The following is an 18,175-nucleotide window of genomic DNA, read 5'->3' on the forward strand; positions in this document are numbered from 1 at the left end:
TTTAGAAAGTCCAAGAAACAAAGAATTTCAACCACCAGATCTTGAAATTGATTTTTTAATTGATTCAGGAGCAGAATCAAACATAATAAACATTCCCACATGGAATGAGATAAAATCATTACACCCAAAACTAACGCCTCTTGAAACCTCCAGTAAACTAGCAACAGCACAAGGATCAACATTAGTAAACTATGGAAAAGTTCAATTATTTTTTCTCCCCACAAGAACAATGGAGCAAAATAAAATTTTAAACAAGCCATTTAAACAAATATTTCATATCACTGATATTAAACACAATATCATTGGAATACCATTTATCTCGAAATATATACCAACAATCAACATCTTGAATAGTAAAATACTAATCAAAGATAAGTACACAAAAACAAAAAATACAGCCCTAACATTTTTTCAAAGATTAAATAAACAACCACCATTCTTTTCAAAATTTTATCCGATATATAATCAACAAAGAAAACACCTGAAACCACTATCAGGAAATATATATAATTTTTCAATAAAACAAGTTCACCAAAAAAACAAAATAGACAACAACTCTAGATGTCAGATTTTGAATTCAAACCTATCCATAAGTTTTTCAAAATCACAATCTCATCCATAAAATATTTGAAAAACTCGAATTCAGATATTATTTCTCTACATGTATACAACAATACACCCTATCAAGTAACACTACCTTTAGGACTTTTAGGCTATTGCGAAACCAACGCTACGATATCACCAATACACGAAAAAGAATACCGCGTAAATAATATACTCCAATTATTAGATATTTGCCAATCCACAATTCTTAATGAAGAATTATCCATAAATAATATAATAAGTAATGAAAAAAGAAATACAGATTATTTCACAAAAACCCCATATTTCAAACCTACATTCAACATAAATAACTATACAGAAAATCAACAGAAATTTTTAACAATGTTTAACTTCCAACATTCACAAATAACACAAGACGAATTTGATAAATGAGCCAAACAGCTAATAAAATATTCATCAGTCTATGCAACATCTAAATTTGATGTTGGCAAAATCAGTTCATCACTATATCTCCCATTAAAACCTGACGCAGTTTTCAAAAAACAAAGAGCAAGTAAAGTACCAATTCATTTACACGATAAAGTGAACAGATTACTCGATATTTTAGAACAATACAATATAATCTCACTGGTAAACAAAGAAGAACAACCAAAAGGTAACACATTTATCAACCCTGTTATCATCCTAGCAAAAGGAGAATCATTAAAAATAGTTCTAGACGCTAGATATCTTAATTCACTAATAGACGAATCAAAATGCAATTGGCCTATTGAACCAATACAAGTTATTTTAACAAAAATAAACGGATAATACTTTACAACCGCAGATATGAATAGTGCATATAATCAAATGCCACTAGATGAACAATCGCGACGCTTAACACAATTTGTTATTGGAAATCAGCAATATGAAATCAACCGCCTATTCTATGAAATATCCATAGGACCAGCAGCATTTTCAGCTTTTATGAGCAAAATTTTTTGACCACTAATACTTAAGAAAAACGCAATCACCTATTTAGACGATGTTTTTATGCAATCACAGACAAAAGAAGAAATGTTAAATGTTTTAGAACACTATCACAAAATACTTCAGAACGAAAATCTGAAGGCCGCTCCCGACAAGTCACACTTCTTTTTAACACGAGTTAAATTCTTAGGACATAATATAGAAAGAAAATAAATCACTCCATTAAAATCACGCATTGATGCTATTCAAAAGCTCCAACCACCAACAAACAAAAAGAACATCCAAGAATTCCTTGGACTGTTAAATTTTTTAAGCAAATATGTCTATAAAATGCAATTATACCTAAGACCTTTCTATAATATACTTAGACAACAAAATAATTTTGAATGGAACACAGAACATCAAGCACGATTTGAAGAAATTAAAAAACTCTGAATTGAACAAATTTCGAATACAATTCCAGATCCAAATCAACCATTCTATGCAATGTGCAATGCTTCGAACTTTGGCATCGGCGCAGCATTATTACAATCACACAATGGTACAAACAAAATGAACCTTATATCAGCAAATTCTCGATTATTCACTCAAGCAGAGCTACGACTCTCAACTCTAATGAGAGAATGTACAGCCATAATATATACACTAACAGAATATGAATTTCTAATACTTGGATCAAAACATCCAACAGTTCTATTTACAGATCACAAACCAATCATTTTTCTCTTTACACAAAAATCTAATCCAAATCACCGAGTTTATAGATTTCAATTAATTCTAATGAAATTCCCAAACTTACATATAGTTTGGACAGCAGGAAAGAATCTTGCATTACCAGACACTTTAAGTCGAAATACACCACCTGAATTACTTACACGTAAAACTACAGTTGAAATACCCAAAAATATAAAATTTTACCTTGCAGAAAACGAAACATCACCCCGACTAGAATGCAAATATGCAGTAAAAACTGACGTTGAACAATCACAGATAAACAATCTACAACACTTCCCACTTTATTTAGATTGCCAAAATAACCACTACGAAATTGATCTACTTGGAACATCAACTTTCAAACCAATTCCATACTCACAATGGATAAAAAATAACACCCAACAAAAAAGAGTAAAACAACACTCACATAAAAAAGACCTTTTTCCATTAATTGAAAAAGAAAATCTAACTGATAAAATAAATTTATCAGGACCACAAACAAACGATTCAAAATACACAATAAATCAAGTTTTTGACCTCCATGACCCACTTGATACAATTCCTTTATCTAAATTAGAAATTGAAAACATTTTTCTCCCCCCAACAGATAAAATTACAATTAATACTTTGAAACAATATCAAAATCTTGACCCAGTAGTTAGACAACTAAAATCATGGCACAAATATAAAACTAAACCCGTCAAGGCAGATACAACTATTTTAGGAAATAAAACACTCCTCAGATATTTTCGAAAATTTAATAATACAACAATTAACGAAAACACAGACCTTCTAGAATACCAATTAAACGAATCTACAGTTCCCTGTCTCCCCCTAAGTATGATTCTTATAGCTTTTAATATTTCACATACACAAAACATTAAAGGACACTCTGGATCAGAGAAAACATATTCAAATTTCATACAAAACTTTTATTTTCCAAATGCACCAATTTGGATAAAAGTACTATGCAATGATTGTATAGTATGTCAGCTAAATAAACCTTATCCAAATCAAAAACAAATAGCACAAAAACAAGATTTTAAAGGACAAAGTTTGTACTTTAACCACCGTATTTCATTTGATACAAAAGGACCAATTTCACCCTCATCCGAAGGAAACTCCTACATTATGGTAATTGTTGACGAATTTACACATTATGTAGCACTTAACCCAGTACCACATTGTAACGCTTATTACGCTTACACAACACTCTATGAACACTGGATAGCTAAATTCGGACTACCAGAAATTTTAGTTACAGACAACGGTACAGAATTCATAAATAACGAAATCATCACATTATGTCATTTATATAACATCAAACACAAACCACGTACATCTCATGCACCTTGGACAAACGGCTTAGTCGAAGGTATGAACCGTTCACTACAAGAATATCTTAGATGTATCATCAATGGAAATGATACAAAATACACCGAATGGTCAGCAGATGTAAAACTATTTCCCTTAGCATATAATTCACAAATCACGACAACTCTAGGAATGTCACCATATGAAATGGTTTTTAATCAAAAGCCACGCAAACCAATTATGTTTACAGCAAACTCTCATAAAAATGCACAAAGTTATTGTCAACCGAATAAAGAATCAATTTGTTACAACTTACCTTTACATACACACGATGAAGATCATTTTCATCACCCACAAATTCTTAAATTAGCCTCCGGTACACACACCGAATGGATTTTAAACAGAGATAAAAAACACAATGAAATTTACCATAAAGTAACAAAAAAGTTGTTACAAAGACAAAACATTAATGAACAAATAAATTCACGCTTTACACCAGCCTCCGATTTAAAAATTGGAACATTTGTTTTAATACCCAATTTTAACACTCAAAAAGGAATCTCTAAAAAATTACAACCCCTTCGAAAAGGACCATACCAAATAATTGCCAAATCCACTGATGTCACATATAAAATCACCGACTCAGACAAAAAAGAAATTGTCCAACACCGAAACAATCTATTACCTTATTACCCAAAAGAATACGCACTACGCGAACTAACTCAATTATATTCTTTCACAGGTTTAAAAGTTATTCAAAATACCCCACCACATATGGAGAATAAAACAAAAGAACAACATGACATTCATCTCGAAAACCAAAATAAAAAATCAACTATAACGAAAAACAATACAAAAAAGCTAGATCAAAATATACCTCAAAAAGAAAGAAAAAATAGAAAATTGACAGAAAAAATAATACCCCAAGAACAAATCGACAAATCAGAACATAGAGAATCATCACGACTTAGAAATCAACCACGTAAAAACTGTAAAACATTCATTCCACAGTCTAAAATATTAAAGAAAGTCGAATTTCAAAAACAGCTTTAATTTTATATTTCATAATCTTTACACCTCTGAAATATTTTGAACTTTCATTTTTCAAAATAACATGCTGACAAACAAGCAACGATTCTAGTTCAAAATTAGCCAATAGGATTCATCCAATCCGTCACCTTCCAACTAGACGAACGATATTAAACTCCAGGCATATCTATAACTATAACTTTGCGACCTCCAGGTCAAAAATAAGCAAACCACTCCAACTTGACAACTAAAATAAATACCACCATAATATCATAACCCTCCCTTATCTAATAACCCAAAGATCAACAATATTTCCCCAACTCCGATCTCAAATACCCCCCAAACAAATATGTTAAATTAGCCTAAAGTATAAGTACGACCATTTTAATTAGCCTAAAGTATAAAAATCTCAAAAATACCCCAGTTCACTTGACAAATAAAAATAAAGACAAAGAAGACCTCCCGATCACCATAAAATTCGCCCCCAACAATTTTTCACAAAACTCAACCCAATTGTCAAAAAACCAATAAATAATTCGACCACACTTGAAAATTGCCTCAAACAACAAAAAATATTCGATCGAGAAGCCATTTCTTAAATGCTCTTCTCTCGACCAGTCATCTTAATACTCAATATTTTCATAAACTTTTTAACGATATTTAAACTTTTAATCATATTTCTTTTTGATACCTTTGAATCCTTTGTAATAATCTTAATCATTTTTTGCAATATTTTTTTAATTATCTATTCCATATTTGAACTATACCTCCAGCTTTCAAAAGCTATTGACTATATCCACAGGTACGATTCACAAAACTTATCTAAATGATACGAACCATTTTTAGTAGAACAGATATTTTTTTACTATTTGTAATTTTTATAACATTTCTATCATCCCTCATCTTGACAATATGCAAATGTATAAAGAAAGCAATCATCACATTCGCCCTAGCAACAATCCTCCTAATTCTTTTTCTAGAAGAATACTATAATAAACCTAAATTTTTCCACTAAAAGAATAAATAAAAAGCCATCAAAAATTGCTAACCAACAATCACTCAATCAGTCTTCACCGACATCATCCCAAGATAACCCAACACCATCTTCAAATACCCAAAACCCCCAAACATCCACACGAATTTCCTTTCAAGATAACCCATATACCTTTGAAGAACGACACGCTCGCTTATCTGAACCACTAGAACCAGTTCAACGACAAGCACCTTTAAGCGAACCAACATATAACTTATACCCAACACTACCACAAGAATTAAGTAGAATACGAGATCCTAGTCAAAACCAAAATACAGTCGAAATAAATAGACAAATTATACATCCTCGACGAAACAGAAATTTTCAAACTCCCCGAGTTCATTTTGATATACCTCAATCCCCATCACAAAGTACTCCAGAAAACCCCATCGGTATATTACCAGAAACCCCTACGCTTCTTTCACAACGTAGCACCTCAAGCCTACCCTCAGATTACTTAGGTTCAACACCAACATCTGAACAAATACGTGAAAATCCCTTTAACCCTACAAACCAAACATCACGACTACCATATTGGACAACACATTCATTCACACAAGGTGAACCAAATTTAATCAATGATCCAATAGATATTTCTACGGATACGACAACATCCTCATCACTACCAGAAACATTATCACTACCATCAACACCATCAATCAGTCAGATTTCACCACCGCCTTTTAACTTAAATTTCCCAAATAACCTCGACGCTAGATATCGAGAACAATCATCAACAAATATTCCTTTAAGACTAGACTGGAATACATTCACAGCACCTCCACCATTATTTGGACAACACCCTGAAAGTAACCGACTCCACAACTGGGCACTAAATAGACTACAATATAGACAAGACATTCACGAAGACATTCGTGATCATAACATCCAAATACTCCAACAAAATAGTCTACAATTAAAATTCGAAATCACGGTTAAATTAAACAACATTACTCAACATCCCTACCCATTAAACCCACCAAATATAACAGCTCAATCACTGCCACCACCATTTATAACAACTGAAGTAATATACAAATACGACAGATATACCAAAAAGACAATTGGTTACATCACATTTTATAACTCATACTCAGGATTGTCATACACATGTATATTCTAAAAATTTTAATTTTTCTCCAACTCCTTTTTCTAATAACCTCAAATGAAAACATAAACCCTTCTCCCCGCACAGGACCCCAAGATTTATTAGTAACACATTACGATTGTGAAGAAAACGAACAAAAAACATTACACAAATATGCAATAAATCAAGTATCACAATGCGAAACAGAACCACAAGCCATAGAAACAACAAATGTAATAGCGACACTTTATTCAAAAGCCCGAGCAACAACAGTTATAGGATATAAATTCACAGCAACATTTTCTGAAAAGAAAGTACATTGTTCACAAGTCTCAAATGGAAATAAAAACCGACTTGACCACGAATCATTCTACCAGAGTAATATCGAACGACTTTTACATCTCAATCCCGAAGATTGTAAAAACGAGTTACTAAGACTCAATATCACAAGAAATAAAAACACAGATAGAAAATTAGTATATTTCCAAGTTTTTGCAGATTCTGTACATCAAGCAGAACTTGAAAGATATCAAGGACATATAAAATTAGATGAAAAATACCCATACAACGGCGCACACGGAAGATTAACTTATGATATACACGATAAACACTGGATACCACACATTGGTATAAATGACCCATCAAACTGCAAAGCAGACACAAAAAATAAAGGATATCAAGAAATCATGTTTTTCGATTGGAAAATACAACTCGAAAAAATACAACTCACACGCGATTTATCTGACAACACCATGATCTATCAAGGAATTAGATTACCTTGTAAAAACGATCAAGGCTATTGTGACCCTACAACACGAACACAAGCAACAATTGTTTGGTTCCCCGAAGACACATGTACAACATTTCAAGTAGCAAAAATACACGCTCGTATGACAAACTTTCACGAAAAATATTTTATACAATCAATTCCATATGAACAAGTCCATCCATCACGAAGACAAAGTTCAAATTTTAGGAACATACACAATATAGAAAATAAATTGACACGTTTTCAAATATATCAAGAAACAGAACTTGCATGTAAATACAGAAATCCACTTCACAAAACACAATACTCCGAGATATTAGTTGAATACGAAAAAAGATTCGACATGACCACTGGAAAAGTAAAAATCGACCCATACGCCACAAGTCACCCCATAAACGAAGGAACATCATATATACCAGTTGATTTTCAAAAAAGTAAAAGTCAACCTGGTGGACATCTAAAGCCCCATAACACTAGAAGCACACGTTTACAAGAACTATCACTAATGAATAATACATATTTCGGTAACATCCACTATGATATTCACCTAGATATGAAATTAGATTACACAATTAGCCGCATTTTTCAAGAAATGTCACTCTCTGAATTAGAAACACTTCACCAACTATGCGAATTAGAAAGGACACAAATCCTACAATCACTTGCACTAGCAGTATTAAAAATACCCTACGCAGGATATCTACTATCAGGAAATAGATCAAATTTTTTAGACTATGAAGGAAACATTTTATGGTTTTATACCTGTACCAAAAATGTATCGCCACTATATGTTTTTGAAGATAAACGATGTTATAAAAGAATCCCTATCTTTTATAAGAATAAAGTACATTTCGTTGACACGCTTTCAAGACGAACCTATTTTTGGGATATCGCAGTCCCATGTGGATCAGAAAATAGCCACAATGTAGTTCAACTGAACCCTGATGAAGATAAATATTACCTTATTACTCCATATCCCACATTAATGCAATCACTCAAAAAATTTTCACCTGAAAGCATCAGAGCTATTGCTCGAAACCCAAATATTGACCTACAATCAATTGGAATATATTCAAAATCCGATATCCAACATCACATTAGAACACAACAATTCCAAGAATTACTAACACAAATGGACACTATACAAAGACAGTCAATTGACCAAAATTTACGCAAACTTGCCGAAACCGCAGGATTTGCAGATATTTATACACAAGACTATAGCGGATATTTTAAAGACATTAAAGACTATATATATCTAAACGGTGAAAAATATAGACCACAAGATATTTCACCTATAAATATTTTTAGCTTTGTTACACTAAAAAATGAAATTCTCGATTTTCTAGGCTGGCCCTACTACATCTTAGAAAAATTAACTATTTTATACGCAATGTTTAACTTTATAGGATTTCTTTTTTCGCTTTTAAAAGGAATCTATAATACATGCGCTATACACACACAAGTAAATAGACAAGCAAGTGTAGCACGCATACTATTTGCAGGATTTTTTGGAATTTTTTCATCATCAATAAACAAAATTCTTTTAGACGCACAAATAAAAGAATACAACACAAAAATAGCAACAAGACAGAACACATACGACGAAGAACATAACAATGTAGACATAACGCCTACAGCACCACAGTTACCACCCCTACCACATAACCATCCACTATCACTAGTCCCACGAAATTTTCGAAATTTAGCAATAACCTATAATCCAAATTTTAGACCAACCATATCACAAAGTCCCATTCAACATATAATGACACACCATCCACTAGATGAAAATACATATGAACAAATTATAGAACAACCCCATACCACCGCTTTTCAGTCCCAAAATTATAATTTTTTTAGCCCACGATGAGCCGACAACTTGGATCCCTACACCGCTCAAATTCCCACCCGACCAACCTCAACACTCCAATTACAATAATTCCACTTTTTGCTTTCCCGCCACCCGATTTCTCAACCAATAATGTAACATCAGGCATGAATTCAGACACTAATTCACATATCTCAGTTTTATACTCCATCTCACAACTCAATAACCCAGATATTGAAACCCCTGATGAATTTGCAGACTCTGAACCATCTCCATCCAATAATTTTCAAACCAACTCCTCAGTTTTTTCAAAACCCCCTTTTCAACCAATCCCGTCAAATAACCCACTCCCATCGATTTCTACACCCTCTTATGCTTCACAAGTCACCCCAACCTACTCTTCATTTCATTCAGACCGATCATCCAATTCTCCAGATACTCCCCAAATCTCCCAGGAACTAGATAATTTTATCACCCTACAACAACAACCCTTCCACCTTGAAAATTCCACTATAAATCAGATTTCATCCAGAATAGAATCATCAAACCCACCTACCCCTACACCCTCTTCAGCTTATACCGCATCATTAGCACCATCCTCCACATCCACCGAATCATCAAATAGCACTAATAGAGCTTATCGCACTTTTAAAAGAAAATTCCCGAACCATCCATTTCCAACAAAACCAGGAAAAGCCCGTGAATATATTAATCATCCAAATCACACTAACACGAAAGATTTTTTAGCCATCACCCTACCTTCATTTCCACAGTATACTTTGAACACCCCTAACGACACTAACAACACACGCAGTTTTGTAGATGAACACGTTTTAATGCCTACACTTCAATGGACAACATATTATCATTTTACTAACCCCCTTTGCCTACCTTTATCTAATACTCACATCGATATAGAAAGAAATAAAGATATGCTATATCGACTCACCACACCACTATCACATAGACAATTTACTTATATAGGATATAAAAAGTCACTAAAAACATACACTGCACCCCGAGCTAACGAATACACGCTAGAATATTACGATCACAACATCATCCGAACTAACCAAGACCAATTTTTAGATGATGACCGTTTCGCTAACCCACAAATCACAGAAAAATTTTTCATCAAAACACCATATGTATTTACACTCAATATATTTGATCGCAGGTTCGACCACATCTTTTCTGAAGCACTAACCGACACACAAGCTTACGAAAGTTTTAAAGAAAAATTTCAATTATTTTCACTAACCTTTCATTTCCTTGCACCACATGAACGAGATTTGCACTGCTCACACGATATTATGTTACGCACTAAACAAACCCACACATATACATATTATCGCTTCATACAATATCACTTTGATCTACACACTCCATCAAGACAACCACACCACCGTTTTCAATTTATTAACTCTAAGTACACTTCACCATTTTTTCTTAACTTCACATATTGCATCAAAGATACTAACCTTCACGTTATTCTTCGCAATTATGATCCCATAACCCAAATGTATATTTTTTGTCCCATCACAAAGACCTTCAACGCAGAAGAATCCAGACCCTTCCTTATCCCACATGAATTTGTTCAACCTATAGAAATCCCCATATTAGAATTCATCCACAACACTAAATATAACCACAAATTATATAATCTCATCCAAAACACACCTTATGATTTTGCAGTTGGCACTGAAGAACTAAAAACCATTAAAGCACTTCAATTGCTTTGGCCACTGCTTCAAACTAAAAACATCATTCGCATACTAGCAAAGTTACTAACAAATTCCGACATAATCCACATCTTCCCCCACGGTTTTTTCCCCGACGACTAACAGGTAAGTATAAATTCTCATATTCTTAACTAATAAATTTAGAATAAAACACTAACCATTTTTTATCCATGTTTTATTTAGATTTTTAGTCTTCATCTCACGATCATCTGCAAAATACACAAAAGAAAAATAAAAAATAGAAAACTTCTTCAAATTGTTCAAAACTCTAATAATTTTTTGCACCAGCTAAATTAAATAAAGTTCATACCAATGTAGTAATTTCATTTATAAATTATTTCCCTAAAAGCAGTAATTCTAATAATGATGAAAATTTGTAACTTAATTTTTCCCCAAAACTAGCAATAAAATTGAAATTCTATGTAGTAAATTGATAAGACGAAAATGCAGTACTAACCTTTTGATATTTCCATTCACTCGCACAAAAATTCTATCCATACTCGCACAGCTCGCCCACGAAGAATTGTTTAAATAATGAATTTCAGTTTTAAGTTTTCACACTCAACAACTCTAACACACGATAACAAGTTTCAAACTTTCCTTTAACCCGGTTGGAAAGGAATTATATACTAAACAAAACTAACCAATGCAGCTTACTAAACACCACAACACATAGAATAACAGCATGACTAAGAAAAGGAAACCAACGGTACCCAAACCGGATTAACCCAGTTTAAAACTGGATAATTTATTCTTTTGAAGACTATTATAAAGTCTAAAGACAAACCCATACCAAAAACAATTTGATTTTTGAAAAAAGGACACAACCAACGAAACATAAGAAAAACCACAATAAACCCAACATAAAACGTTATCACATAACAGGACCTCTCAGAGAAGCCGCACGAAATCATACTCCCACTCCTGGCCTAACCCACCAGAGAGGACGTCCTGAGCATGCTCTATAGCCGGCCTAACCCACCGCGCTACATCCACGCTTTGTGACCACACTTCTATTTTTAATAAGAGGTACTCAAGGGTGAGTAATTCTTCAAAATAACCGAACTAAAACAAAAAGCTTTTGTGAAAACAACTAACCAAAATCATAATTAAAACACTAAACTAATAAAATTTTTATAAAATGTAAATTATACCTTGCAGTATATAGATCAGCATACAACACCACAGACGAACATCCAAAGACAAAATGACTCCACTACACTCGAAAAAGAATGGCCAACCACAATCAATATGCCGCCCACAATCACAACTCAAAGGATTTACAGTACGACTTGACTTCGCAGAAAAGGACTTCATTGAACTAGACCAATGACCACCTCGATGTTCAAGTATACGTACAGATCCGAGTAACCAGGCATCCCCTCCACGCACAATCTCCACGCCATTCCCAGACAAGGTCAACCCAAAAGAAGTTCTCTACATGGAACAGAAAAACCTGTCATAGCCAACCATTCTGAAATCAGATTTGAGTTTGTTGCGAAAACCCAGTCGTTGTCATGAGAAAGACACAGCGATTGAACCTGGAACTTCTCTAACACGAAAACCCAGAAGAATTATGATGTTCGCCAAATACCAACGTCCATCATCCATCCTTTGAATTACAGAAGACTATTCTAAAAAACTCTGTAAAACCCGGATGGGTGGAACCTGATCTAAACTACATTTTATGATTGGATAAATTAGATATTTTACCATTGTAAAGTATTTAATATTAACCAATCATGATCCATCTAACTAACAACCCACTTATTTGTAAGTGCTGAAATTACTTGTAATTTCAGCACCAGAGAGATTTGAATTTAACTTAGAAATTAGTTGACTCTCCAAGAAGACTTCAGCAGCCGCAATAAACCAGTATACCCTAGATCTATTGAGCCTAGCAGAGACTAGTTAAACAACCTGAGACTAGATAGTATAAGAGTAAGATTAGGATCGGTATTAGACTAAGAAGTTGCACGAATCTATCCGGCCGAAAATAAGATAGCGTGACGAGCAGACGGTGTACCCTATCCGAAATTACTCTATGAGTTAACCACCTCGGTTATAACTCAAAATGATGATTTTAGTCAATTTATTGTTCAGCAACTTAAATGAAACGTAGTTGAGCTCATTATTTGAGTCATTTTTGTCGAAACATGGTAGCACACTAGGGAACATGACACTAGGGTCGAGTGTCGGACAAACACCAAAATCTCCCGTAAAGCTTGCTGAAAAACTGCGGCTTAAAAACAGCCGGAAGTTGAGACAAGACATTGGAGAGATTTTTGGGCGGTAAAGACTTATCAAAACTGCTTCATCATTGTTAAAAAGTGACAAAAAATCACGTCACGTGAAGTGGTTAGATAGAAAATTGAATGAGAAAAAAACGAGTGAAAAAATACGATTAAAACTTTTGGCACAATTGATTTTTTTTTAAATAATAATAATATTTCTCCAATTTGGTAGTTTTCGTTTAGTTAAATTATCGGTCAAATTTTGATTAAATTGAGTTAATCTACCAGATCATGTGCGGTAGAAAGATAGCCCATAAAAGGTAGAAACTTTTGATTGGTCAAAACACAAAACCCAGGTGAAAACTACTGTTCAAGTTTCACCTTTCTTTGGCTGGAAGCTCTTTCCGAGTAGTGGGAATGCAGTGGCTCCTCCAAAGTACACATCTGACAGGTAGACCATGAAAGTGGCCAATCTGTTGCCCATAGAGGAGAAAGAGTCATGGTCCAAGGAGGTGTGGTCGGAGAAGTAGTCGTAGTGGAACCAGTAGTGACCCCCGAGGCCATAGGAGGACGCCTGCAATAGTCCACAACTATTTTGGGTCATCGGCGCGCCTTTTTTGGTTTAAAATGACGGAGAAAGGTCTGGGAACAGAGCAACTATGTATGTTTCAGGCGCTGAAACGCAATCTTTGACCATCCCGGGTTGACCTCGCAGAGATTGTCATCACTGATTCAGCATTATACTATAAATCTGGGGCGGATTTAGGGGGTGGGGTGGGACGGGGGGAGGGGGCGGCGGACGCCTCTTTTCCCTCTGGGATTCCACCACCTGCCGACCCAAAGCGTCCCCCTTTGGTACTTTTTAAGAAATCCAGCAAATTGGAACCTGATCTAAACTATATTTTATGATTGGATAAATTAGATATTTTACCACTGTAAAGTATTTAATATTAACCAATCATGATCCATCTAACTAACAACCCACTTATTTGTAAGTGCTGAAATTACTTGTAATTTCAGCACCAGAGAGATTTGAATTTAACTTAGAAATTAGTTGTCTCTCCGAGAGAACTTCAGCAGCCGCAACAAACCAGTATACCCTAGATCTATTGAGCCTAGCAGAGACTAGTTAAACACCCTGAGACTAGTAAGTATAAGAGTAAGATTAGGATCGGTATTAGACTAAGAAGTTGCACGAATCTATCCGGCCGAAAATAAGATAGCGTGACGAGCAGACGGTGTAACCTATCCGAAATTACTCTATGAGTTAACCACATCGGTTCTAACTCATCTGGTGCGACCATAAGTCTCGAATAGACCTTAATAGCTTAGATTCAACCAAAAAAATAGATTAGAATTTAGACAAAACATTTTAAAAATGTTATACGACGATAATTTAATCGAAATGTCTCTACGACTCAATAGATCAGAGCCGATATTCCGAACGATAGCAGAACTGCTCGGAATCGCAAGAAGACCTCGAACAAGAGACGACATACGACAAAGTAGAAACTTACCATATAGTTATATGATTGTACGGCAAAAGCCAACACAAACTTTTATATTTAGAATCTTATTAGCAATGAATTTAGATTTTCATCTGCAAACATAAAATTTTGAGGTCAAAACTTCATGATCATTACTGGCGCTAAACAAAATTATTAATATACAATAACGATTGATAAAAAGATCTCAGATCGTTTTCTTAAATTCTGCAGTCTTATATAAAACATGTTTGGAAAATATTTATTGAAAATAAAAACAAAAATTAGTAGAATGACAATAAATTGTTAGTAATCATAAAATCATTTGTTGTCCCAGCTTCATCACCTAAACATAACAGCAATCATAAGCTCACTAATATCATTAAAAAGCTAAATCTTTTTCTTAAATAAATTTAAACCATTTTAAACTTAAATTCACTTAATTTTAAAATCAGATCATCAAGGCTTATCCTTGGATCTTAATTAATTTTCTATTTCACTAAATTTAAAACTTGATCATCAAGGCCAATCCTTGGATCAAAAAGAACAATTTTGTTCTCCCCCACCCACTTAGCAAGTGTCTAACGACCTCAAACGTCGATTCACTATCCAACCCTTCCAAAAAACCCAAGACTAATAGAAATTTTTCAACAAAACTAACCATTCAAATTAGGATAAACAGTGAAGAACTTCGGTTATTCATCCTTCACTTGAACCCTCCTCTTACCAGACCCAGGATAAATCTTAGACTTAGTAAGTTTAAAATAGTATCTAACGAACTACTTGCGTTCTAATTATACCTGAACCTTGTGGATCGATTTACTATTCTCCAACCCTTGAACACAATCACTACCCCCAAGTAAGATTAAGTAAGTTAACACCTTAGCTTATACTAGCCACGAGAAAGTAAAAAATCATTCTTCGGAATCGATATACTTTTCTCTCCAACCCTGAACAAAAAGACCCAGGTTAGGCTAACCAAAAAATCGTAAGGACTAACAGTTTAAGAAAAGTAGACATCATCTAACAACTTTTTGCATCCCTCATCCTAAACCTTATGTCATTCAAAAATCTAGGAAATAAACAAACAATCGTTTTACACAATTGCGAAATAGATAACAAAAAATACGATCTTGTAATCACACCTCATACACAAACAGTTGGATATATTAGAACAAAACGACTAACAATTAAAAGAAAAATAATAAACGAACAAAGACAAATCACACGAAAAAGATTTTCAAAAAATAGAAACGCATTTTCAGAATCAGAAGCCAGCAATTTAGATGAACTCTATAAATTAAAAGAATCGATTGACAAAAATTGTCCTATCCACGATCAATTATGTTTTTCCGACTCAGAAACAACTTCAAATTCATCAAAAAGAGGAAAAAGAAGAATAAAAAAACAATATAAACACAAACCAGTACACTTGTATAATTGGAATCAACCAATTAGGCACATCGATAGTTATATATTAACAGTCATTAAACGAAAAAATGAGCCACAGCCACACTCAAAGTGACGAAAGTCCAGATGATGAAGAAGTTTACCCCTTCCTCGTAGATGCACCCAATGATAGAGGGCAGCATATATTTTGCAAGAATTTACTCCTAAATTTGTTTGAACCCGGAATCAGTCCATGCAAAGCAGAATTCCCAGATGTAAAAATCAAAAGACAAATTATTGAACATTATCTGAAAGATATATGTAATTTAACACAACAATACGGAATCTACACCATAGAATTCAGCACACCAAATCCGAATCATCGCAAATATGTAATTCAAACAGACGATCTTGAATTAGAATTTTCAAAAGTATTCTTAGAATAAATTAAAAGTATACAATACTATAACTCACAAAGAGCAAAATCTATATTCACTAACGAAGTCTTTGCAATAATATATAGCTACATTTCAATATTAGAAAAAACAGAAATTCAATATATCTCACCAACTGAGACATCCAAACATATAAAAGTACGAAATGAAATTACATTATTTTCAACTTTTCTACATATAATCAAAGAAAATTTCACTAAAGACGATGTTTCACAACACACAAAACATGATTTACAAAAAATTTTGGCATGGTTTATAATAGATTATTTCACACATAATATAGACTTAATTTCACAAGCAAGAAAAAATTTTAGACCTCAAATTCCAAACGATGATACTGCCATCACAGAACAGTCAGATTACGTTTGGGACCCTGAATGGTCTCATCATGCATTTATAAATATCCCACAATCAATCTCAAGTCAAGCAATAAGTACAATATCTTATCAAAGAGATTATGTAAGAGTAGTACCACTGACCATTGATGCAACACCATTGAACTACAATACATTTTTACCTGATACACGAAATAATAGTTTAAATTCGACCGTCATACACAATGAAAACCTTAATGGAACTAGAAATCTTACACAACAAGATATTCAAACAACATCACACTTCATAAATGAAGAAATCGTCCAAACAACAACAACTACACAACAAAGTATTTCACCAATACGTCCAAATTTAACAACACCAAAAATACAAACATTTCAACGGCACAAGTAACCTTACAATCAACCGTTAAACCTTCGGTTGCTCCAAAATATTCACATATGGATTATCAAACATATAGACCTACGACAATACCGTCAAAAACACGAAGAACGTTCACAAGAAACACTTTTGCAGAACACAATTATAACTACGCACATTCGTCAAAAACAAATTATCCCCCACGAAAACCTGATAATAATCATATAAGTTCTCATCATTGGAATAACCCAATGACAACGGCCAACTCAGTAAATTTTCAAACTAATTCACATCCCCCACAGGATCGCAGTGAAAATTACCCATTTTTTCAAAAAAATAAAAATAAAAAGCAAGCACCTCATCATACGGATTACTTATCATCTGATGACGATTGTTTACAACCAGATATTTTTGCACCGTATACACAAGAATATCGCGGACAAGGAGCACAAAAACCTTATACATATATTAGAATTTTTTCTCAAAATCCAACAGAAACACGAAATCAACAACCAATACAAATGCAAAATCCAACTAATACACAATCTTTTCAACCAATTCAACCGCAAAATCCAACGATCACACACTCGTACCAACCAACTCAAATGCAAAACGAAATACCACTCCCATATTATCTTCAACAACACGAAATAACAAAGAATCAACTTTCAAATTTTTCACAAATGCCAAATGCCGCAGAATCACTACAAATGACAATGAATCCATACCTTATGGGTGGATCATCAATAACATCAAATAAAACACTAATGGTTTTCACAGGAACAGATCCTGAATATTCTGTAGAAGATTATTTAAATGCAGTAACAGCAAATTTAATTTTAAATATAGGACCTGAACCAATTAA

The 18,175-nt window shown here is 33.7% G+C and overlaps 1 protein-coding gene across 1 annotated transcript in view; it reads right to left on the reverse strand.

The window, feature by feature from the left end:
- Positions 1-18,175, reverse strand: part of LOC134844718 (prolyl 4-hydroxylase subunit alpha-1-like) — a 59,195-nt gene that overhangs the window by 5,370 nt on the left and 35,650 nt on the right. Inside the window, exon 9 of the mRNA XM_063861532.1 lies at positions 13,668-13,860. Within this exon, the coding sequence (XP_063717602.1) occupies positions 13,668-13,860 (193 nt within the window). The remainder of the gene's footprint in view (positions 1-13,667; positions 13,861-18,175) is intronic.

Source organism: Symsagittifera roscoffensis, chromosome 4, assembly GCF_963678635.1.
Source record: "Symsagittifera roscoffensis chromosome 4, txSymRosc1.1, whole genome shotgun sequence".
In the NCBI taxonomy this organism is placed as follows: Eukaryota; Metazoa; Xenacoelomorpha; order Acoela; family Convolutidae; genus Symsagittifera; species Symsagittifera roscoffensis.